Source organism: Xyrauchen texanus, chromosome 14, assembly GCF_025860055.1.
Source record: "Xyrauchen texanus isolate HMW12.3.18 chromosome 14, RBS_HiC_50CHRs, whole genome shotgun sequence".
Taxonomy (NCBI): domain Eukaryota; kingdom Metazoa; phylum Chordata; class Actinopteri; order Cypriniformes; family Catostomidae; genus Xyrauchen; species Xyrauchen texanus.
In genome coordinates, this window is record NC_068289.1 from 24,666,277 (window position 1) to 24,689,617 (window position 23,341).

A 23,341-nucleotide genomic window follows, 5' to 3' on the forward strand; every position below is an offset into this window, starting at 1 on the left:
CTAGAGGCCGTGTGCCCATTGCACACGGTGCCCCAACCTTGTTTGGATGCGTCTGTTGTGACCAGAACATGGCGGGACACCTGCTGTAAGGGGACTCCTGTCCATAAAAACAGAGGTCTGTCCAGGGTTTGAAAGTCTGGTGGCAGGAGGGGTTGATAAACACACGGTGCGTCTCGGGACTCGAGTCTGGAGCCAGTGCTGAAGCGGTCTCATATGCATCAACCCCAGTGGCGCGACCGCCATGGAGGACGCCATATGCCCCAGGAGCCTCTGGAAATGTTTTAGAAGAACCGCTGTGCCTGGCTTGAATAAGGTGAGGCTTTTCGAAAAGAGATGCTCTGAACCGGGGCAAGCTTGTTCTTTTCCCAGTTGACCTGAAGCTCTAGCCGGCTGAGGTGCCGGAGTATGCGAATGCCCACTTACCTTAGCATGGCAAGGATGCCTCTGCTATCTTCATGAAGACACAAGGGGACAGGGACATGACGAAGGGGAGGACCTTGTACTGATACGCCTGGCTGTCGAACGCAAACCACAGAAAGGGTAAATGTCGAGGCAAGATCGAGACGTGGAAGTACGCGTCCTTCAGGTCTACCACTGCGAACCAATCTGATGCTGGACGCAAGTTAAGATGTGTCTTTGTGTGAGCATTTTGAACGGGAGTTTGTGTAAGGCCCGGTTGAAAACTTGCAAGTCCAAGATCAGTTGTAAGCCGTCATTTTTCTTGGGTACGATGAAGTAAGGGCTGTAGAAACCCTTCTTCATCTCGGCTGGAGGAACAGGCTCTATCGCATCCTTGAGTAGAATGGTTGAGATCTCCACCCGCAGGGTTTTGGCATCTTCGTTGTGCACCGAGGTGAAGCGGACGCCGCCGAAAGGGGACGTAGGCCTGTCGAACTGAATCATATAACCGAGTTGGTTGGTCCTGGCCAGCCAGCGTGACGGGTTGGGAAGTGAAAGCCACTCATCCAAGCTCCGTGCTAGGGGCACTAAGGAGACGATAATTTTTGTTGTATCTGGCTGGGCAGAGCAGCGGGGCACACCAGGAAATGCGGCGTCGGCAGGCAAAAGCGCGTCCTGAGGCTCTGGTGCTGAGAGAGGACTCAAAGCACATACCTTGCTCCTGTTGTGGTGTGGCCAGGTGACCCAGAGAAAGAGGAAATTGCTCTTTAATTGAGAATATGGGTACGAAGAAAACAAACTGAACTGAGTATTCTCCTCCCGGCCCTCCACCGGGGGACGGAGTGGTCTGCTTACCAGCTCCGGAGCAAACATCTCAATCTCTGGGTCGTCCGTCTCAGGAGCGCTTGGGAACCTTCCGGGTCCTGGAGGCCTTCGTGGCCCTGAGGGCGAGGTTGGTCGCTGAGCGCAGTTCCTTCAACACGTAGGGGTCAGGCTACCCAAGTGCAGATCTTAAGTGCCTTGGCCTGGTGGACTTGCAGGAGGGCTGTCAGCCTCAGACTGGGTGTGCCGACCCGAGGGTGGCAGCCCAATCGAGTCTTCCGCGTCAGACACCGGAAACACTCAAAAAATAGTAGCCTCTAGGAAACATGCAAAAAGATACAAAATAATTTTCCTATAAATTTATGTTCACATATGTGGACAGTGGGACTAAATTGTGAAATGTTAAATAATACCAAGCTATAGAAAGTCATCAAATTGTTTATTATGTTTGCAGGAGTGTTGGTTATTCATTAAAATTAGTATAAATAATTCTGATTCAAAGGTATTGTCACGAACCCCGCTCCTCTGCCCCGTCTCCGCTTCCTCGAGCACGCACCCATACACTCCGAGCGTGCTCGCTTCCCGCTCCCTCGCTCCGCCCCTTGAGCTCGTGCAGCTCTTTTTCCTCCCTCAGGCTTCCATGCCGGTTTGCTATTACTGAGCTCTCGCTCAGTAAACTCTCTCCCCTCTGACTCATGTTCAGCATGCACGCTCCGGTGGCCAGAACATTATGACCACCGGCACTTTCTCAATCACCCCTTTATTATGTACACCAGCACTCGTCCCATCACCTAGTTATTCGTTTCACCTGCACCGCTCGTTTGTTCCCCTATATATATCACAACCCTTTCGTTTCACTCGGGTTGGTTATTGTATGTATTTAGATTCCCGTGTTTTGACCCCCGCTAGTCTCATCTAGTTTCGCCCCGCTAGTCTCATCTAGTTTTGCCCCCGCTAGTCTCATCTAGTTTTTCCCCTGCTAGTTTCGTCTAGTTTCGACCTCCCTCCTCTTGATTATCCTCTTAGCTTGCCAACTCGTTCCCCTGTCTTCGTTCCCACTCGCACCATAGTTGTTAACTGTTTTCCCCTTCGACCCTCGCTATCGTTGACCACTCTCTCCCGGATTTGCCCTTTACCCTTTCTGATTCCCGGCTCCGACCTTACGCACCCCTTGACCATTCTTCACTGGACTTGCCCCTTTTGAACTGTTGCCTGCTTTATGGATTAATAAAGCAGTGTTCCCCTCAACATTGTGACTGTCTCTTTTTGTGTGCGCGTTATAGAATAACCAACCTCACCGTAGCAGTCACAATGTACTCCACGGATTTACGCAGCTCTCTAGAGCGGATTTTCGTGGCGTGTTCGGAGCGCGGATTTGCGGCTGCGAGAGATTACCACGCACTCACGGCCCAGGGACAGCAGGTAAGCACTTTGTTTGACTTTTGTCACCCTGTTCTACCTGTGTCTGTCCCTGAGCCCGCTTATGCTCCCAGCGCATTTCTGGCGCCGTGGGCCTTCAACCCCTGAGAGGTTTGACGGCTCTTCTGGCGCTTACCATGAGTTTTTCGTGCAAGGCAGTGGTTGTGTAACGCATAACCCCGCCCTTAACATTATGGAGCCAGCGGCTCGACTCATGTGTTTGCGCCAGGGGAGTCAACCCTTGGAGGATTATGTCACTGATTTTTGTGCCCTGGCCAACCAAGTGAATTTTGATGAGGTGGTTCTGAAAGACATTTTTCAAAATGGACTGAATGAGCCAGCCTCATCATACATGCCTGGTGGTCGCTGCTCTCTCGACCTGGCTCAGTTTATCGACCTCGCCCTGCTGTGCGTTGGTTCCTTGTTTACTGTGGGGGAGGCAGACACTGAACCAGCGCTCCACACCAAGACCCCCCTCTGGAAGCCTACCACGGCCCCCGTCTTGAAGCCTTACACGGCCCCCGTCTTGAAGCCTTACACAGCCCCCGTCTTGAAGCCTTACACGGCCCTAGTCCCGAAGCCTGACACGGCCCCAATCCCGAGGCCTGTCACGGCCCCAGCCTCGAAGCCTGGCACGGCCAGCGAGTCAACGCCCATGCCCGCCACGGCCAGAGAGCCAGCGCCCATGCCCGCCACGGCCAACGAGCCAGCGCCCATGCCCGCCACGGCCAACGAGCCAGCGCCCATGCCCGCCACGGCCAACGAGCCAGCGCCCATGTCCGGCACGGTCAGCGAGCCAGCGCCTGTAGCCTCGACCGCCCCAGAGCCAGCGCCTGTAGCCTCGACCGTCCCCATGGCCACATCCCCTGTTGGCCGAAGACGTCAGAGAAGGAAGAGGGCCCCTTCTCCCCAGTCTCGTCTTGTGCTCAAGACCGCAGAGGTTCCCCCAGATTCTTCCATGGCTCTGCCGGGTTCTGCTCCGCCCCCAGAGTCTTCCACGGCTCTGCCGGGTTCTGCTCCACCCCCAGAGTCTTCCACGGCCCTGCCGGGTTCTGCTCCGCCCCCAGAGTCTTCCACGGCTCTGCCGGGTTCTGCTCTGCCCCCAGAGTCTTCCACGGCTCTGCCGGGTTCTGCTCCGCCCCCAGGGTCTTCCACGGCTCTGCCGGGTTCTGCTCCACCCCCAGGGTCTCCCACGGCTCTGCCAGGTTCTGCTCCGCCCTCAGAGTCTCCCACGGCTCTGCCGGGTTCTGCTCCGCCCTCAGAGTCTCCCACGGCTCTGCCGGGTTCTGCTCCACCCTCAGAGTCCCCCACGGCTCTGCCGGGTTCTGCTCCGCCCTCAGAGTCTCCCACGGCTCTGCCGGGTTCTGCTCCGCCCTCAGAGTCTCCCACGGCTCTGCCGGGTTCTGCTCCGCCCTCAGAGTCTCCCACGGCTCTGCCGGGTTCTGCTCTGCCCTCAGAGTCTCCCACGGCTCTGCCAGGTTCTGCTCGCCCCTCTGAGCCCTCTCGGGCTCCGCCTCACGAGTCTCCAAGGGCCCCTCACGAGCCTCCTAGGGCTCCTCCTCACGAGCCTCCCAGAGCTCTACCCCTCAAGTCCCTCAGGGCTCCACCCCTCAAGCCTCTCACGGCTTCGCCTCTCGAGTCTCTCAAGGCTCCATCCCTCGAGTCTTTCATGGCTCCACCCCTCAAGCCTCTCACGGCTTCGCCTCTCGAGTCTCTCAGGGCTCCATCCCTCGAGTCTTTCATGGCTCCACCCCTCAAGCCTCTCACGGCTTCGCCTCTCGAGTCTCTCAGGGCACCATCCCTGGAGTCTTTCATGGCTCCACCCCTCAAGCCTCTCACGGCTTCGCCTCTCGAGTCATTCAGGGCTCCATCCCTCGAGTCTTTCATGGCTCCACCCCTCAAGCCTCTCACGGCTTCGCCTCTCGAGTCTCTCAGGGCTCCTCCGCCTCTCAGGGCATCCCCTCTCGAGTCTTTCATGGCTCCACCCCTCAAGCCTCTCACGGCTTCGCCTCTCGAGTCTCTTAGGGCTCCTCCGCCTCTCAAGCCTCTCAGGGCTCCCCCTCTCGAGTCTTTCAGGGCTCCTCCTCCTCTCAAGCCTCTCAGGGCTTCGTCTCTCGAGTCTTTCAAGGCTCCCCCTCTCAAGCCTCTCAGGGCTCCCCCTCTCGAGTCTTTCAGGGCTCCTCCTCCTCTCAAGCCTCTCAGGGCTTCGTCTCTCGAGTCTTTCAAGGCTCCCCCCCTCAAGCCTCTCGAGCCTCCCAGGGCTCGGCCACTAGAGGCTCCTATGGCTCTGCCTCCCGAGCCTCCTACGGCTCCCCCTCCAGAGCCTCCTACGGCTCCACCTCCCAAGCCTCCCAGGGCTCGGCCACTAGAGGCTCCTATGGCTCTGCCTCCTGAGCCTCCTACGGCTCCCCCTCCAGAGCCTCCTACGGCTCCACCTCCCGAGCCTCTCATGGCTCTGCTCCCAAAGACTCCAGAGCTTCCTAGGGCTCCGCCTCTTGAGCCTTCCACGGCTCCACCATCCGAGCCTCCTACAGCTCTGCTCCCTAAGACTCCAGAGCCTTCTAGAGCTTCGCCTCCCGAGCCTCCTGCGGCTCCGCCTCCCAAGCCTCCTACGGCGCCACCTCCCCCAGCTCTGCCTCCAGTGTCTACCAGGGCTTCACTCCTGGAGCCTTCTACGGCGCCACCTCCTACGGCGCCACCTCTATGGGCTCCACTTCGTGAGCCTTCCAGGCCTTCGCCCCTAAAGCCCCCCTTGGCTCCACCTCCAGAGCCTTCCAGGCCTTTGCCCCTAAAGCCTCCGTCGGCTCCACCTCCGGAGCCTTCCAGGACCCCACCTCCGGAGCCAACTACGGTGCCGCCTCTGACGGCTCCGCTTTCACGGCTCAGCCCGGACTTCCTGACCCTCTACCTGTCATGAGGCCTCTTCCCTGGCCTCCGGACCCTATTCCTGTCCAGTGGTCACCTTCCAGACCCCCGGACCCAGTCCCTGTCCTCCAGTCGCCTTCCAGACCTCCTGACCCAGTCTCTGCCCTATGGCTGCCCCCTAGACCTCCCGACCACCCGCCTGTCCACTATGTTCCCCCTGACCTTGCCTTGAACTGCCCGTTGACCCCCATGGACTGTTTCATTCCCCTTTTGTGCCTTCTGTCCCCTCGAGCTCACACGCTCGTTCTGTCCCCTCGAGCTACGCAACCCAGCGTGGCCGTCAGGAGCCGTCCTATTCAGAGGGGGGAGTACTGTCACGAACCCCGCTCCTCTGCCCCATCTCCGCTTCCTCGAAGCACGCACCAGTACACTCCGAGCGTGCTCGCTTCCGCTCCCTCGCTCCGCCCCTTGAGCTCGTGACGCTCTTTTTCCTCCCTCAGGCTTCCACGCCCGGTTTGCTATTACGAGCTCTCGCTCAGTAAACTCTCTCCCCTCTGACTCATGTTCGCATGCACGCTCCGGTGGCCAGAACATTATGACCACCGGCACTTTCTCAATCACCCCTTTATTATGTACACCTGCACTCGTCCCATCACCTAGTTATTCGTTTCACCTGCACCGCTCGTTTGTTCCCCTATATATATCACATCCCTTTCGTTTCACTCGGGTTGGTTATTGTATGTATTTAGATTCCCGTGTTTTGACCCCCGCTAGTCTCATCTAGTTTCGCCCCGCTAGTCTCATCTAGTTTTGCCCCCGCTAGTCTCATCTAGTTTTGCCCCTGCTAGTTTCGGTCTAGTTTCGACCTCCCTCCTCTTGATTATCCTCTTAGCTTGCCAACTCGTTCCCTGTCTTCGTTCCCACTCGCGCCATAGTTGTTAACTGTTTTGCCCCTTCGACCCCGCTATCGTTGACCACTCTCTCCGGATTTGCCCCTTTACCCTTTCTGATTCCCGGCTCCGACCTTACGCACCCCCTTGACCATTCTTCACTGGACTTGCCCCTTTTTGAACTGTTGCCTGCTTTATGGATTAATAAAGCAGTCTTCCCCTCAACATTGTGACTGTCTCTTTTTGTGTGCGCGTTATAGGTATGGCCAGCATCATTCAATCACTGCCAACCATGTTAAAATAAGATTTTGCATAAAACATTCTGAAATATATGTACTGATTACCATTGTCCCATTGTTGCCAAACATGTTGAGTGGTCCAAACATCATCTTCAGCTGAAACTGAACTTTTGATTGGATGTTAGGAGTGAATGCACTTGGCTGAATAGGAAAATAAGGATCCTCCCTTTCCCTAATTAGGAAATGGCTCAAACTCCAGTGTCCTGTCTGTCTGCACTGGTCTCAGAATAGTTTGAAAAGCACCATATTTTTATCCTAACTCTGTATTTAGCCTTTGAAAACAACATTTCTCAGCTTTTGGATACATCCAGGTTTTGTTTTATTAAATTGTTTTATTTTGCTTTTAAGTTTTGCTAGAGTTGTACAGCACTTAGGATCAACGTCTGTTGTACTAGAAATACTATCTGCTGCCTTGAGTACCCAGCCTTTTTCTTTAATATGAAATCAGATGTAGTCTTAAAGCGAAACCATCGCATGTCACACAAGTTGCACAGCAGAAGCAGTGACAGGGTGCCGTAGCCATGGTCTCTCTGTGTTTATGTTTGTTCCTGGCTGTCTCTGTCCTCTCCCACAAGTTATATTTAGTAGTGATAAACCATATTGAAATTCAATCTGCTGTCTTACAAGACTAAAAGCTGGAGACTTCCCACCATATTCAATCAGAGAGATGTACCAACAGTTCCTAGATTCTATAATTTTAGACTGAGATGCTTAACAATGTTTCTCCCAGAATGTATTTCTTCCAGTGTAAAACAAGTCATTTTCTGCTGAGAATACACATAATAGTAGTTTTCCCTTTTGATCTTTGCAGCACTGCATACGACTTAGTGAAATATTTCCCCTAATTCCAAGATATAGTAAACCTGAAAATATATAAATATATATAAATGATAATATAAATGATAGTTTCATGGGACTTGGAGTTGTCACTTTCAAATGTTTATATTTTTAGGTGAACTAGATTTCAAAGCACAATCAAATTAATCCAAGCATTTTACAATAAGAAAGACTTAAAAAAAAGAAAAGAAAAGTAGATTTCTGTCATTTTAAACCTTTAAAACACTCTTTCTTTTGTGGATAATAAAAAGAGAAAGATGCAGAATATTGCTATACAATGATAGTGAATGGGTGACGTGGGTTGACAAAAATAGTACCTTAAAATAAAGTAGTCCATATGACTTGTGGGCTATATATCAAGTCTTTTAAGATTGGTGTGAGAAACATTTACAATTGTAAAGATTGTAAATCTTTTGTGTTCCATGGAAGAAAGTGTTTGGAATGACTGCCACAAAATCCTTAACAAAAACCTTGATAAGAGACATCCTAAAGCTGAAGTATGTAATTTCTGTGACACTAGCGCCACAGAAAGGAATTGCAAATATAAACTTTCTGAATACGCACCTCATCTGCTGTTTGTCAAACAAATAGATAGTCCCGCCCCAACATACGCCAACAGAGTAATTTTTATAGTCCCAAAGAGACACAGTATTTACAGTTTTAGAGAAAATTAACCTATGAATGGCTTACTAATAGATGTCTCTGCATATTAAGCTGGGATAGGAGAAAGTATTTTTACACTGAAAAAGTTACTCATTCAGCTTTAATTTCAAGTCTCACATCTGCAGCCAGAGGATCTTAGCCAGAACAAATTCCTCTCTAGAAACAATCTTCTCCCATATGCACCATGAAAAGTTGAGCATCACTAGTCTTCAACATCCATCCATCCATCCATCTTCAACCGCTTATCCGAAGTCGGATCGCGGGGGCAGCTGCTCCAGCAGGGGGCCCCAAACTTCCCTATCCCGAGCCACATTAACCATCTCTGACTGGGGGACCCCGAGGCGTTCCCAGGCCAGTGTGGAGATGTAATCTCTCCACCTAATCCTGGGTCTTCCCCGAGGCCTCCTCCCAGCTGGACGTGCCTGAAACACCTCTCTAGGGAGGCAGCCAGGGGGCATCCTTACCAGATGCCCAAACCACCTCAACTGACTCCTTTCGACTTCAACAGTGTTGAAGTCAGTGGTTAAATTGGCTTTTGTAGGGAGGGGGAGCCCTTATTTACGGTGAATGGTCATCATTCAAAATAACGCCGTAAAATGACTTAATGTGTTTTTACACCAAAGGGGCTCTTTTTCCAGTATTAATGTGTAAGTTAGGGTTGAGTAGTTATTCAAACAAAGACAAATACTTTACAATTCACTTATTTTATTATTATTTTTTATCTTGAATGTTAACAGGCAGGCAACGGATTTCACCCTCGGAAAATTTATGAAATGAACATGTTTGAAAATATTGCAAGCCAGAGACGAATATGTAAATGTATTTTTTATTTGTGCAATTTAGAAACGTTGAAGTCCCTTCGCACCTGTATGTTAATGAAACTCTTGCAGTAATTATTTATCATATTCATGCTGCCTGTGTTATTCTGTTGAGTGTTGAAAAACCATCGAGGAGAAACGCATCATGACAAGTTTTAGAAAGAAAAAAAAAAAGAGTAAACTCGTCCGCTTTGCGACAAACATTAGTCGTTCTATAATTGGTTTTTTTTATTATTATTAAAACTGAATAATAAATTAACAGGGAAGTAGAGATGGCAAAATAAATGTATAATCTCCGCCTTTATTGAGTTTTGTAATGCCTGATAGAAAAGTATCTATCTTTGTAGAGCAATATAATACTTTAGGCAATTGCAGAATAGTCCCATTAGTCACAGATACACTTAAAAAAATTGAATACACAACTATTTCTGGGCTTAAATGTTACAACAAACCAAATCAATGCAGAACATTGTATCTCAAAAGTAATACAATGTAGCCCCCCCCCCCCATGCACTACTTAAAGCCCGATGTGGCCCCTTTACCAAAATAGTTACAAATATTAATAATTACACACATCACCTTTACAAATTTGTTTCAGGATTTTACACGAGTAAAAGTACAATGTTTCAGTTTCATATGAAATAATCTAAACGTAGAATTATTAGAATTATTATTAGACATCAACAGTGGCCGTTTAAAATTTCAAGATGTGTTTCAGCTAGTATTTATTTTTCATAAATACATTAATTTATTATTATTATTACTATTATTTAAGACTAGCACACTGACCTAACCATGGTAATGAGGAGCCTTTCCTTCTGTGTAATATGTGTATAAATATGTAATATTATGCAGTAAATGAGATAATAATGGGCCCATATAAGTACAGTTTCTGTAGATTTTGACATCAACAACAAAAATAATGCCACTTGATGCATGTCCTTGGACTGGAAAACCATGAACAAATCTATGCAACATAAAAGGAAATGCAACGCAGGATACATTAAATACAGGTTTGTGGCAGCGGGGGCGTGGTCAAGCACCCGTCCGGGAGAGAAAAGCGGTAAGGGCGCTCACACCTGGGCTAAATTATGTCTAACACCTGTCTCTAATTGCAGTAGAGCGAGGAGAGCGGATAAAAAGCCAGCAGCCGCAGAGCAGGGGGAGAGAGCCCGACACCAAGCCCAGCGAAACGAACTATATAATATTATTGTGTGAAAGTGGAAAAAGATTAAAGCCTTACTTTTGATGCTGTTTCCTGTCCCTTCCTTAGTGGAAAGTTGTACACTGGTGCCGAAACCCGGGAAGATTATTAGGAACACCTGTCTTCCAAAGGATGGAACAGAATCGCCCCGTAGAGTCCTCCCAGCTGGCTTACCCCGATCTGAGGAAAGCCATCTTGCAACGGGTTGGTCGGAGCCTGGAAGAAAGTCGCCAGCTCTTCCGGGCCTTGAAGCTCGACAAATCCGACCGCCCGTTTGCGTTCGCCCAGCGGCTCCGTGATGCCTGTCGGAGGTGGCTGCTCGCGCGGGACCGCGACGTCGAGGAGCTAGTCGACCAGGTGGTACTGGAGCAGTTTGTCCAGCGTTTGCCCCGGAAGACGGCCGAGTGGGTCCAGTGCCACCGCCCGGCGTCGCTGGAGGAAGCCGTCCGACTCGCGGAGGACCACATGGCGGTGATTCCCAGGGCGGATGAGCCCTCTCTCTCTGTCTCCCCTTCCCCTGTGTCTTCCCCTGTTTTTTTCCCTCCCCTCTTCCCTCTCGCTCTGCTCTCTCCCCAGGGTCCGTTCCTGCCCCCCGCAGGCGCGGAGCGTTTGTGAGACCAGCCTCCCGGCCTTGGGAACACCCGCCTAGCCCTTCCCCGTCCTTCAGCCGCTCTCCTCCTCAGGTGGGGGCACCCGCCAGCACGGGTGCGGCCGCAGCGTCTGGGCCGGTCTGCTGGAGGTGCGGAGACCGGACCACTTCCGGGATCAGTGTCCGCTGATGGAAATAGGGGCAGTGGTGCGGGTCTCCGATGTTCCGCAGGCTGCCCCGATCGGGCTGGAGCGTGCACGGATTCGGTAAGAATCCAGGGGGTACATACCAAGCTTTGTTGGATACCGGCTGTAACCAGACCACCATCCACCAACGCTTGGTTCAACCCGGGGCACTGGGCTCAGCTAAACTGGTGAGGGTGAGGTGTGTGCATGGGGATATTCACAAGTATCCCGTGGTGACTCTGGCGATCAAATTCCGGGGAGAAAAACATAGTGTGGAGGCAGCGGTTAGTTCCCGCCTCACCCATCCGCTAATTTTGGGTACGGATTGGCCGAATTTTAGAAAGTTATTGGAGGGAGACTAAGTACAGCACCGTGGAGAAGGAGTGTCTGGCCATCAAATGGGCGGTCCTCACCCTCCGGTACTACCTGCTGGGGCGGGCCTTCACCCTCTGCTCGGATCATGCCCCACTGCAGTGGCTCCACCGCATGAAAGATACTAACGCCCGGATCACCCGTTGGTATCTGGCCCTCCAGCCTTTTAAGTTCAAGGTGGTCCACAGACCGGGGGTGCAGATGGCTGCCGCCGACTTCCTCTCCAGAAATGGGGGGGGGAGTGGTAGGCAGGCCGGATGACGCCCCGGCCTGAGTCAGGCGGTGGGGTATGTGGCAGCGGGGCGTGGTCAAGCGCCCGTCCGGGAGAGAAAAGCGGTAAGGGCGCTCACACCTGGGCTAAATTATGTCTAACACCTGTCTCTAATTGCAGTAGAGCGAGGAGAGCGGATAAAAAGCCAGCAGCCGCAGAGCAGGGGGAGAGAGCCCGACACCAAGCCCAGCGAAACGAACTATATAATATTATTGTGTGAAAGTGGAAAAAGATTAAAGCCTTACTTTTGATGCTGTTTCCTGTCCCTTCCTTAGTGGAAAGTTGTACAAGGTTATGTTTAATCTATGGCAGGACGACACAGAGGCGTTTCCAGCATTGAAGGACATCCGGGGCTTAGCCCAGACCATTTTATTTTCACACTAGCAACCACTTCCCTGTAGTCCAAAGCTGGTGAGAGGGTATTCTTTGAGTTTTGCTCTGGCTCGGCCTGTTTCTACAGTTCCTAAACCTTCCACTTTAGTACTATCCTCGACTAACTCATCCTCTCTCCTCCCTGAATCATCTGTGATGCAAAAGAACAGATACAGCACATAACTTATTGCAAATCAGCTTCAAACAACTAATTCATTAAGTGCTACATATGTCAAATTGTAGACCAATACCATTGAAGAAGAGCAGATCAGTGGGATTGCCCTAATATCTATCATGATTCTTGAATTTTCATGTACATTAACATAAAGTCATCACAAAAAGAGTTATATTATAGTGAGTAAAGTGAAGCAATAAATCTTTTTTTATATACATAAATTATATTTTTGACATAAATAGTCAAAATGATGTATAAGATCCTAAGTTAAAGCAATACATGAATGACTTTAGTCTAAGTTCATTGACACACCATGGCATCGAACTGTATATAATTCTCCATGTTCATCTGTCAAAATCCTTTCATTAGGATCATTGGGATAAACAATGTTTCACTTTTAACTTTCTCTAAAGTAAAGTGACTGATTAATTGCCAGTTTCCATGCCTGATTCTGGCACATCTTTGCTACCCTCAAAGTGTATATTTACTTCAAACTAATATCACAAAACAAGTCACACATACATTTTATGCTAATGCTTATTGGTTATCCTTAGCGAAAACAACACCTGATAAACAAGAAAATTGTGCTCCGAACGGGACTCCAACCTCGGTCTCCGGCGTGAGAGACGGACACGCTAACCACAAGGCTAGAGGCTACAACATATTGAGGTTTAGCCTACTGTGGGTGAAAGCCAGCCAGATGATGATCTTTAGACTTTAAGGACAAAAACAATTGTGAATTCTTACCCACTGACTTCTTTCGGAAATTTTAGTTAATTTTTGCTGTCTTTCCTGCTAACTGCTGTTAACTCGCCACTAAGTAACGTTGATGTCAGCTCCTCCCCACCTGCTGCATATTCAACAGAGAGGAAGAAACGGAGTCGCCCATAGGCTACCGACAGCAAAGAAACTTATTCTATAGGCTAGATTATGCCTATTTTTACAGGCTGTATGCAGTATGTGCAAAGTCAAAACACAATGAAATAAGGCAACTTATGATTTCGGGGGTTTACATAGGTTATTGTCCGGTTTCATATTTGTCAGTCAACTTTTCAAAATTCATTCGGGGCTACACTCAAAACATTCGGGGCTGAAGCCCCGGCAAAATCGGCTACCGCCGCCTCTGAAGGAGACGGAGCTGAGCTCCGTCAGGGTGTGTTGTGGACCTGAGGAGGCAGAGCTGCGCTCCGGTGCGCTCCAGCCCAATTTAACTTCTGGTTGAAGTCAACAGTGTTATCTTCAACAGTGTTGTCTTATTTGTATTCACTTGTTAATTGCATTATAACAGGTCATGGCAGGGCAATAATGCAGTTCCCAGGGCTCCACTCATTCTGAATATTGTCACACTGTATATTTTCTTGCTGGTGATGATGAGACACCTGACAGCTCTTCCCCAAATCTCTATATGGTTAAATGAAGAAGCTAAATATTGACAGAGACGCATTGTTGAAATGCTTGTTTGTCTCTTCAGCAAAGCAGAAACTGAAAGATTCCTATCAATTTTTCAGTTTGTTGGACACGGCTCACACTCTTTTGATTTGTAGGCCTATTTGCTACAATTGAATTAGGCAGATGGTCTTGCAACTTAAATGCTATTCAAATAGTATCATTGCATTTATCGTAGGGTTATTATGATGTATTGTTTGAAACAATTATGTAACAAAGAGAACACAAGAAAACATTCCAAATGTTATCTTCATGCAATGTGACAACTCATTTTGAGAATTTCAAAAACACCTTGTAGATGTCTAATGTAGAATGCATGGCACAAACGTATGCACATAATATAGGCAATAATCTACCTAGAGAAGATATGATATTATTAGATGACTCATTCTTCATTCACGCTGGTGAACTCTTAAGTACCCCTATGAAATATCACCATGGGACTTTGCCATTTGTAAAGTTAGTACATGGATCCATATTTTGCCCTGTTCAAATGTGCTGCTGAATATTTTCTAACAAGGCTGGTTGTCCTTATAACTATTGAAATCGCAACAATATGCCACATTTTCTAATACATTTGTTTATGTTGTGCTTTAAATAAATGCTCAATAAAAGTGTAATTTCAGTAAGTCAAAAATGAACACAACTTATGCAATAAAACTAATATAATATAAACATGTTGATCTTAGGGGTACAAACAAGTTCTGTTTCACGCTAAGCATATGTTTAATGAGTAGCTTAGGTTTTAAGCTTTGGATCTATGTAAATACTGCATTAGAGCTATCTTAAACTTAGCCATTATCATGAAACTCAGGGGTGAAGTCGCAAAAAAGTTGCACCACTTTAGTGTGTGGTATTTCAGCACAAAATGCCAAGTCTTATTCACTAACCACCCTCATTCTAGTATAAGCAGGCACAATCAGAACTGAAATTGCATTGCATCTTTAGTATTTAAATCAAGTCACTGGCATTCATTTCCATGCAAACATGCCTCCTTTCTAAATAAATTAGGCTTATTATACAGTAGATTATGCTTCATTCACAAAAATTGCCTGGCGCAATTTACATCGCGCTATTATCGCTGATGAAAACAGGCTGTAAAATGAATTTTATTTGAAAGAGATGTTAATTTTTTGTTGATCTTATCAGCAGTAATTCATAAAAATTATGGAGAAGGTGTTAAAATCTGTTATATATCCAGATGTGTTGTAAAGATTAAAGATATGATTCAGGGGGGCCTGGGTAGCTCAGCAAGTAAAGACGCTGACGACCACCCCTGGAGTTGCGAGTTCGATGTGAGTGAGTTTCCTAAGCAACCAAATTGGCCCAGTTGCTAGGGAGGGTAGAGTCACATGGGGTAATCTCCTCTTGGTCGCTATAATGTGGTTCTCGCTCTCGGTGGGGCACGTGGTGAGTTGTGTGTGGATGCCATGGAGAATGGCGTGAAGCCTCCACATGCACTATGCCTCCGTGGTAACGTGCTCAATAAGCCATGTGATTAGATGCGTAGATTGACGGCCACAGACGCGGACGCAACTGAGATTCGTCCTCTGCCACCCGGGTTGAGGTGAGTCACTACGCCACCACGAGGACTTAGAGAATTGGGAATTGGGGAGAAAGGAGGAGAAAATGAAAATAAATAAATAAATATATGATTCAGGTGTCTGAATTGCTGTAGTGAGTAATTCTGTTAATTTGCAGTAGAGTGTGTCAGATAACGGTTGCACTCTCCACTATAAAGCATTCAGAATCAGCTCACAAGATCAGAATTGATCTGTGTTTCCTTTGACCTGTCAAGGTAACTGTCTATAGTTAAGTAAATGCAAGAAAGAACGGTAACACAATTTACTATGTTAATAATTACAATCACATCACTGTTGGTTACATTTTGAATGGCAAACATTATACAAATGTAGGTCAATGGGAGATTTTAAAACTCTAATCTTAAATTTCTTAAGAATAATGTTTATGATACACAAAAATAGATAGCACATGATAGCACGTCTCTATGATATTCTGATCCATAGATCTGAAGTCTATGGAATTTTTTGTTTGTTTTATAGTCTACCAGGCAAGAATTGTAAGTCTGATCGCGTAGAAAAGTAATAACACACCTCTCTTAAACAAGCTGCAAGGTTTGAGGTGTCATTACGTACAGTAGTACAGTACAGTAGTAAAGTGTGCGGATCAAGTTGCATGCCAAAGTTCAATACTTAAGAGTTAGGATTAGTTACTTAGTTCAAATCATTAATCCTAAATATAAGGTGTAATAATAGCGATGCTTGCATAATCAAGCAACACTTAAATAGAATGTGTGAGGGATATCAATACAGTGCTGCCTGTAATCATTAAAATATTTTAAAATGTTCCTTGTTCAGATACAGTGGAATGGTATTTAGTATATTTTAGTCTTTAACATGAACACATTGCATGCTATAAATACACAGACAGACAGAGACAGTCAGGGGTGTGAGCTCAAGGTCAGTCCATTAACAGGCAGGGTTCAGCGGAAGCAGAACTTTAATTCCAGTAAAACTAACTCACTCCCACCATTGATGAATGTCTTTCACATTTCACTGTTTTTGTAATTCATTTTAATTAATTAGTTTATTTATATAGAACATTACATTTACTATATATATTTATAGGAAAAATAAATGTATGTATTAAAAGTCAAGTTTAAAATTATTTTGTTAAAAGGAATAGTTCCTCCAAAAATGTAAATATTTTTCCAATTCATTCCAAACCAAAATTAATTTATTTCCTCTGCGGAACACAAAGAAATACATATTTTGGAATATATATTTATTACAGTGACTAATTTACAGTCTTTAAACTTTTAAGTCTAATATTGCAGTTGATTGTTACTCACTTTAAAGTTTAAAAAAGCATTCAAAAGTGTCATAAAAGTAGTCCATGTGACTCGTGGGTAATATTCCAAGTCTTTTGAAGTAATATGATCAATTTGTATGATGAAGAGACCAATATTAAAGTTGTTAGGTAAGTTTAAATTGTCATTGGTTTTTGTGTTATGATGTCAGGTCATGAACGCACGGTATTTGATGTGCCACCATATTGGATTTGTGCGCAGTTGACAAGAGATGATCAATGATTTGATCTGATAGTAATTTAAGAGTCTGTTTATCACACAAATTGATCTTATGGCTTCAGAAGGATATTATGCATGCGTCACGTTGACTGCTTTTAATGAAATTTAGGTTGCTTTTTTAAGCTTTAAAGTGTGGCTTTAACCAATGCTATTGTATGGAAATCAGCCATCGCAACATTCTTTAAAATATATTATTTTGGTTTTCGCCAAAAAAAAATTATAATAATTATGTGGGTTTAATATGACATCTGGGTAAGTAAATAATGACAGAATGTTCATTTTTGGGTGATATTTTTTCACCCAAAAAAATGAATAAGTAATTAAAATGTATAAATAAAATGACAAACTGGAATGATGTGATAATGCAGTGCAATTGAAGTAAATGTGCAGCATAGCACAGTGCTGAAATTTCTATTCCCATTTGATGTTCACTAACTCAGAAACCATTCTCATGAGGACACCACCGTAATTCAATCCATTAAAACCCTCTCTTGAATTTGCAATTCCAGTCACTCTTGGCTCTTTAAACAGGCATGCTTACCCTCTCCACCCCAGCTGTGCACAAAGAGTGGCCTAGTCACCCATTTGTGTCGCATTTCTTGGAAGATGAGACGTGCTTGTTGCACTTCCCGAGTGTCTGAGCTGCCATTCTGAGAGCCAGCTTTATCCCTTGGGATGTAATGTTAGGGGGTGCATCCTACTCAAGCCCCTAAAACAGGCCTGGAAGAGAGCTCATGATTAAATGTCCACAGTAGTTATGCCATACATCCCACCTGACCCAGCTAACCCAGGCTGACTGGGCTTATAAATAGATAGCTCAGAGGAGAGGGTTCGGGGTCATACACTCACACAGGGGCCTATTTAATGCTCATCTGTACAACAGTCTCTCTTTGAAGTCCTTCAATGGAAGGGAGAGCTTCATCATCATCTTCATCATCATCATTTGGGTGATTTTACTCTCTTAAGGGTCACTGATAGAATCATTCAAGCTAAATAGAGTGTCTGTCGGTCACACTTGTATGCACATGATTGCTATCACACATCACATCTCTCTCCCACAAATATGCAGACATGCATTTTATGGAAGTTTAGGAAGAGCAACAGTGAACTCACTTTCTGAGATCATAGGTTTGCACGTGTGAAATGTATTATCAGCGTAGAGTCCACAACATTGTTAATTTTTGTTGGTCATTTCTTAGTTCTATTAGGCGATGTCCACACAAATCCATTTTTAAAACACCATGGGTTTGCAAGTTTGCATGGGTCTGAAAATCTCTGTTGTCAGTTGAAGAAAACACTGTTCTAGTGTGAATGAGAAGTGTAAACAGATTTGTTTATTAGACATGGCCTTATTGCGTGTTCATGTCAGAATAACCGTAATTGTCAGATTCCGTTTTGGAAAAAGCATTCACATTTTCATAGAACTTGTAATTACAAGTTGTAAACTCAGAATTCTATAAAAGCTGTGACTTGACAGTCATGACGTCATGTAAAAAGCACTATCATGTCTCAGTCTTTAAAATTTGCATGGGCTAACCTACATGTCTTCACACTGAACACAAGTTTATATAGTAGCATTATAACTGAAAAGATTGTCACCTATATTTCAGTTATGGTACTACTCCAGTACAGAAGATACTGTATACAGAAAATCCTTAGCTTTACTGTAAGGATTTACAGTACTTAAAATAAGCTGATACTTATATTACATAAAATTTCATTAGTCTGGAAGAAAAACATAATCATGGTTTATCTTCTGCAACATTACAACCATAGGAATGTTTAAAAAAAGAACATATTATTAAACAACAAATACATTATCAGCAAATCAACATTGTGCAGTTGAACAACTACAAAATAACTGTGTGTTTGGCAGTATGTGTAGATGTGTGTGTGTGTATAATATTTGCAAATGTTAACCCTATAAAGCTGTGCGTATCATATTTATTACACAATTTTATATAGCCTTTACATCATCAACAAGATAAATACTGTACTTTGCTGAAACCCTGTTGTAAGCAATGTATAAGATATCTTACAATGCCTCCTTGTGAAAGTTTTTGTACTTCTATAAGTAGAAGACCTTGTAATATAATTTCTAAAATGGTCGCCTTCATATTTTTTTGCAACTGTATTTTGTAGGGAAATATTTGCTGATTTTGAGAAAGTAAAAGTAACAATAATGTTAATTATTATTGATTTTTTGGTTGTATAAATTCTTTGATAGACTGGGGTGGGGTTTAATAAGTTTTACTTCTTCCCACTCCATTTTCAAGCATAAGTGTATAAGTTATTATTATTGTGTATCTTTTCTGTTGTCACACTATTTTTGCTTGAAAATAAATAAATAAATAAATAAATAATAAATAATTATACCATTTAATGTTGAGGATAACCCAAAGGCATTTTGAGAGTTTTTAAGAGTTTGATCTTAAACAGATCAAAAATGTCCTGAAAATAACAGAAGGTATAAACATACAATAGCATTGGTTAAAGCCTCACTTTAAAGCTTAAAAAAGCAACCTAAATTTCATTAAAAGTAGTCTACTTAACTACTCTGCATAATATCCTTCTGAAGCCATACGATCACTTTGTATGATAAACAGACTCTTAAATTACTATCAGTTCAAATTATTGATCATCTCTTGTCAACAGCGCACAAATCCAATATGGTGGCACATCAAAAACCGTGCGTTCATGACCTGACATCATAACACAAAAACCAATGACAATTTGAACTTAACCTAACAACTTTAATATTGGTCTCTTCATCATAAATGTGATCATATTACTTCAAAAGACTTGGAATATTACCCACGAGTCACATGGACTACTTTTATGACACTTTTGATTACTTTTTTAAACTTTAAAGTGAGTAACAATCAACTGCAATGGTATTTAAATTGCAACTTTACTTATATTCAACCAAACGGAATATCAAAACAAATTCTCTTCATAATGACCGAATATGCTTTGTTCCCCGTCTGTCACTCTCTCGACCTTGTGTCGGAGAAGCGACACTAGGGGTCTCTCTTGAGCGCCGAATATGCCTCTGAACTATGAAAAAAGGCCAATGAGAAGTTGGCAGACAGTATTTGCATACCCACCCCCGGACATACGGGAATAAAGGCGAGGAAATACTATGAGTTCATTCAGAAATTTTCTTCGGAGACCATGGATGTGCATGCTGTTTGCTACGAGTCACACCTGTTCCTGTATTCCTCTGATGCTCTCCATGCTGTTGGATCAACGGCACATTACAGCGGCTTTCTCATTCCTTGCACGCAGTGCAGTTTGCCCCTGGGCGCTTCGACAGCGCAGAGAAAAAACTCTAAAAGAGTTATTAAAAGAGTGATTTTCTTAAAAGAGATATTTTCACTAAAAGAGCAATACACAATGGCGTTGAACATCCTTTTCAGGACACGTCTTTTTAAAGATGCCTTTCCACCCGTGTAGTTCCTGGATTCTGTAGAGTGCTCTCCACTTCAGACGGCCACAGGCGTTGTCTTGTGTGTCTGGGCAGCGATCACACTGAGGCTACATTTGTGAATGGTTCATGCTTGCACTGCGAGGGCATGACCATGGCAACGGCTCTCTTTCAATAGAAAGCTAGCCACTCCAGCTGCCCCCCCGCATTGCCCCCGCATTGCTCCATCTTCCCACGGGATTGAGGACGATGCCGCTGGAGGCGATCTGGGGGATGGTAGCGGGTGCAGCTCCGCCGGGTACGCCCCCTCGGACCACCCGCCCCCCAGCACTCTCGTTGACTCCCGTCCCTGCTCGAGGCAACAGCGGCCCGCCTTACAGCCTACCTGCCTATCCTCTGGAGCTCGAGGTGGATGAGCTCGCTGCTGCATCAGAGAGCATGGTATCTGACGCGGATGGGCTGCCGTCTTCGGGCCAGCACGCCCAGGCTGAGGCTGACGCTCAGATGACCGACATGCTTTCCGGGCCGCCACCAGCATGGGCTTGGACTGGAACCCTCCATCCTCCCCACAGCCATCGCGGTTGGATGACTGGTTCCTGGGGTCTGGGTGCCACTCACAGCCACGCACCAACCCCCCCCCCCCCGGTCCCGTTTTTTCCCGTTCCCGTTTTTCCCGGTGGTGCATGATGAGCTGACGTCATCGTGGAGAGCACCCCTCTCCACTCATCACAAAGCCACTCGCTCATCCGCTCTCGCTACCCTCGACGGCAGAGCGGCCCATGGGTATATGCGATTCCCCCGGTGGATAGGGCTGTTGCGCTCCACCTGTGTCCCGGAAAGCCTACCACCTGGCGGGGTCACCCTGTGCTCCCTTCCAAGGCCTGTAGGACAACATCCTCGCTGACCGCGAGGGCCTACAGTGCCGCCGGACATGCCGCTTCCCGATGTGCTGCAGGAACTGCGCTCAGCGACCGACCTCACCCTTAGAGCCACAAAGGTCACAGCGCAGTCACTCGGGCAGGCTATGGCCAAGCTCCTTCCCTCAATGCATGTAAGGGCCCCGGCCGTTTATTGCTCTATGCGGAGAAACATAGAGAGAAAAGAGGCCCAGCCAGGCTCGGCCCATTCCCAAGTTGGCAAGCGTCGCCTTGTTCCCCTGTCCCCTGTTGCCTTGTTCCCCAGAAGGATTATGAATACTTTTTTGGGGCATTGGGGAAGGGTACGTGCAGTCTGACACAGCTGGTCACCTGTGCACGTGAAATACCTGCCCGCTCCTGTGTCAGCAGAACACGTACACGGCTCAGCGCATGGCATGATTTAAATTGGACCCCTAGTGTCGCTTCTCCGACAGACAGTACAGCGACAGACGGGGAACATCTAGGTTACGTATGTAACCTCCGTTCCCTAATGGAGGGAACGAGACGTTGTGTCCTCCCAGCCACGTCGCTGAGCCGAGCCACTGTAGTGGCCGGACCATTTCCGGCTCCTCAGAAAAATCCTGAATGAACTCATAGTATTTCCTCGCCTTTACACCAGTATGTCCGGTGGCAGGGTATGCGAATACTGTCTACCAACTTCTCATTGGCCTATTTTTCATAGTTCAGAGGCATATTCGGCGCTGAAGAGAGACCCCTAGTGTCGCTTCTCTGACACAACGTCTCGTTCCCTCCATCAGGGAACGGAGGTTACATACGTAACCTAGACGTTTTTCATCATGACAAATTTTTTTTCCAATTTTGTCTATTTGCTCTCCTAAAGGTCCTATGGAGAACTGACCAACTGCACATTTCTGGTGGCTCTGAAGATGAACTGTTTCTGGCCCAACCGACTTGTGGACGAATTCTTCATCCAGGTCCACAGGCACTACTTCTACGACTGCTCATTGTCAGGACGGCTGCTTCATGACCCACCAAATCGGATCCTGGGGCCTTTTATTGTTGTGCCCATTCTGGTGACACTATTCATGACTGCTCTAGTGGTGTGGAGGAGTAAACATAGTGAGGGAATTGTGTAGGCTATGGTAGTTAACCAGGTACAAGTCCAGAACAAGACAAGGTGACAGACTATGAACATTAGAAAATACTTTTCTTTCTCAAGAGTTTTTCATCAGGAGGTTGGATATGGAACAATCAACGCACTTTCCAATACAGAACATTTTCACTGTGTTATCGGTAACAGGAAACATACAAGAAATGGTAACGTACAAGTCATTTGTAGAGAAAAAACTCTTTCTTTTAGTTTTTGACTAAATACTTTGTAATGCCAGCATATCAGCAGTATATTAAATTGATCTACGTCTGGATCACTACATCTTATGAACACTGGACTTTTCACTCGTCAACCTCAATACATTTCGCACTTATGAAAACTTGTATTGTTCTTTGTGTCAAATGCTGACAGTGGCAGCCATGAATAATATTATCCTGATGAAAAAATAACAATAAAAGGTAAATACCAATGACATTTCTAAGTTTGATGATCCCAAAAATGTAAATATGTTTCAAAATTGTGGGCCTAATGAAATTAAATTGTATTAATATGTTGTTTGAACAGATTTACACTACTGGAAACAATTAGTTTTTTTACCACAGAGATTTTTAACTTCCTGCATCACCAATGAGCTGACATATACTGTGTATATATATATATATATATATATATATATATATATATATATATATATATATATATATATATACACAGGTGAAACTCGAAAAATTAGAATATCGTGCAAAAGTTCATTAATTTCAGTAATTCAACTTAAAAGGTGAAACTAATATATTATATAGACTCATTACAAGCAAAGAAAGATATTTCAAGCCTTTATTTGATATAATTTTGATGATTATGGCTTACAGCTTATGAAAACCCCAAATTCAGAATCTCAGAAAATTAGAATATTACATGAAATCAATAAAAAAAGGATTTTAAATACAGAAATGTCGGCCCTCTGAAAAGTATAATCATGCATATGTACTCAGTACTTGGTTTGGGCCCCTTTTGCATTAATTACTGCCTCAATGCAGTGTGGCATGGATGCTATCAGCCTGTGGCACTGCTGAGGTGTTATGGAAGACCAAGATGCTTCAATAGCGGCCTTCAGCTCTTCTGCATTGTTTGGTCTCATGTCTCTCATCTTTCTCTTGGCAATGCCCCATAGATTCTCTATGGGGTTCAGG

At 45.7% G+C, this 23,341-nt stretch overlaps 1 protein-coding gene across 1 annotated transcript in view; it reads left to right on the forward strand.

Moving 5' to 3' along the window:
• Positions 1–22,595, forward strand: part of LOC127655088 (receptor activity-modifying protein 1-like) — a 129,087-nt gene extending 106,492 nt beyond the window's left edge. The window contains exon 3 of the mRNA XM_052142697.1: positions 21,921–22,595. Within this exon, the coding sequence (XP_051998657.1) occupies positions 21,921–22,176 (256 nt within the window). The 3' untranslated portion in view covers positions 22,177–22,595. The remainder of the gene's footprint in view (positions 1–21,920) is intronic.
• The last annotated feature ends 746 nt before the right edge of the window (positions 22,596–23,341 follow it).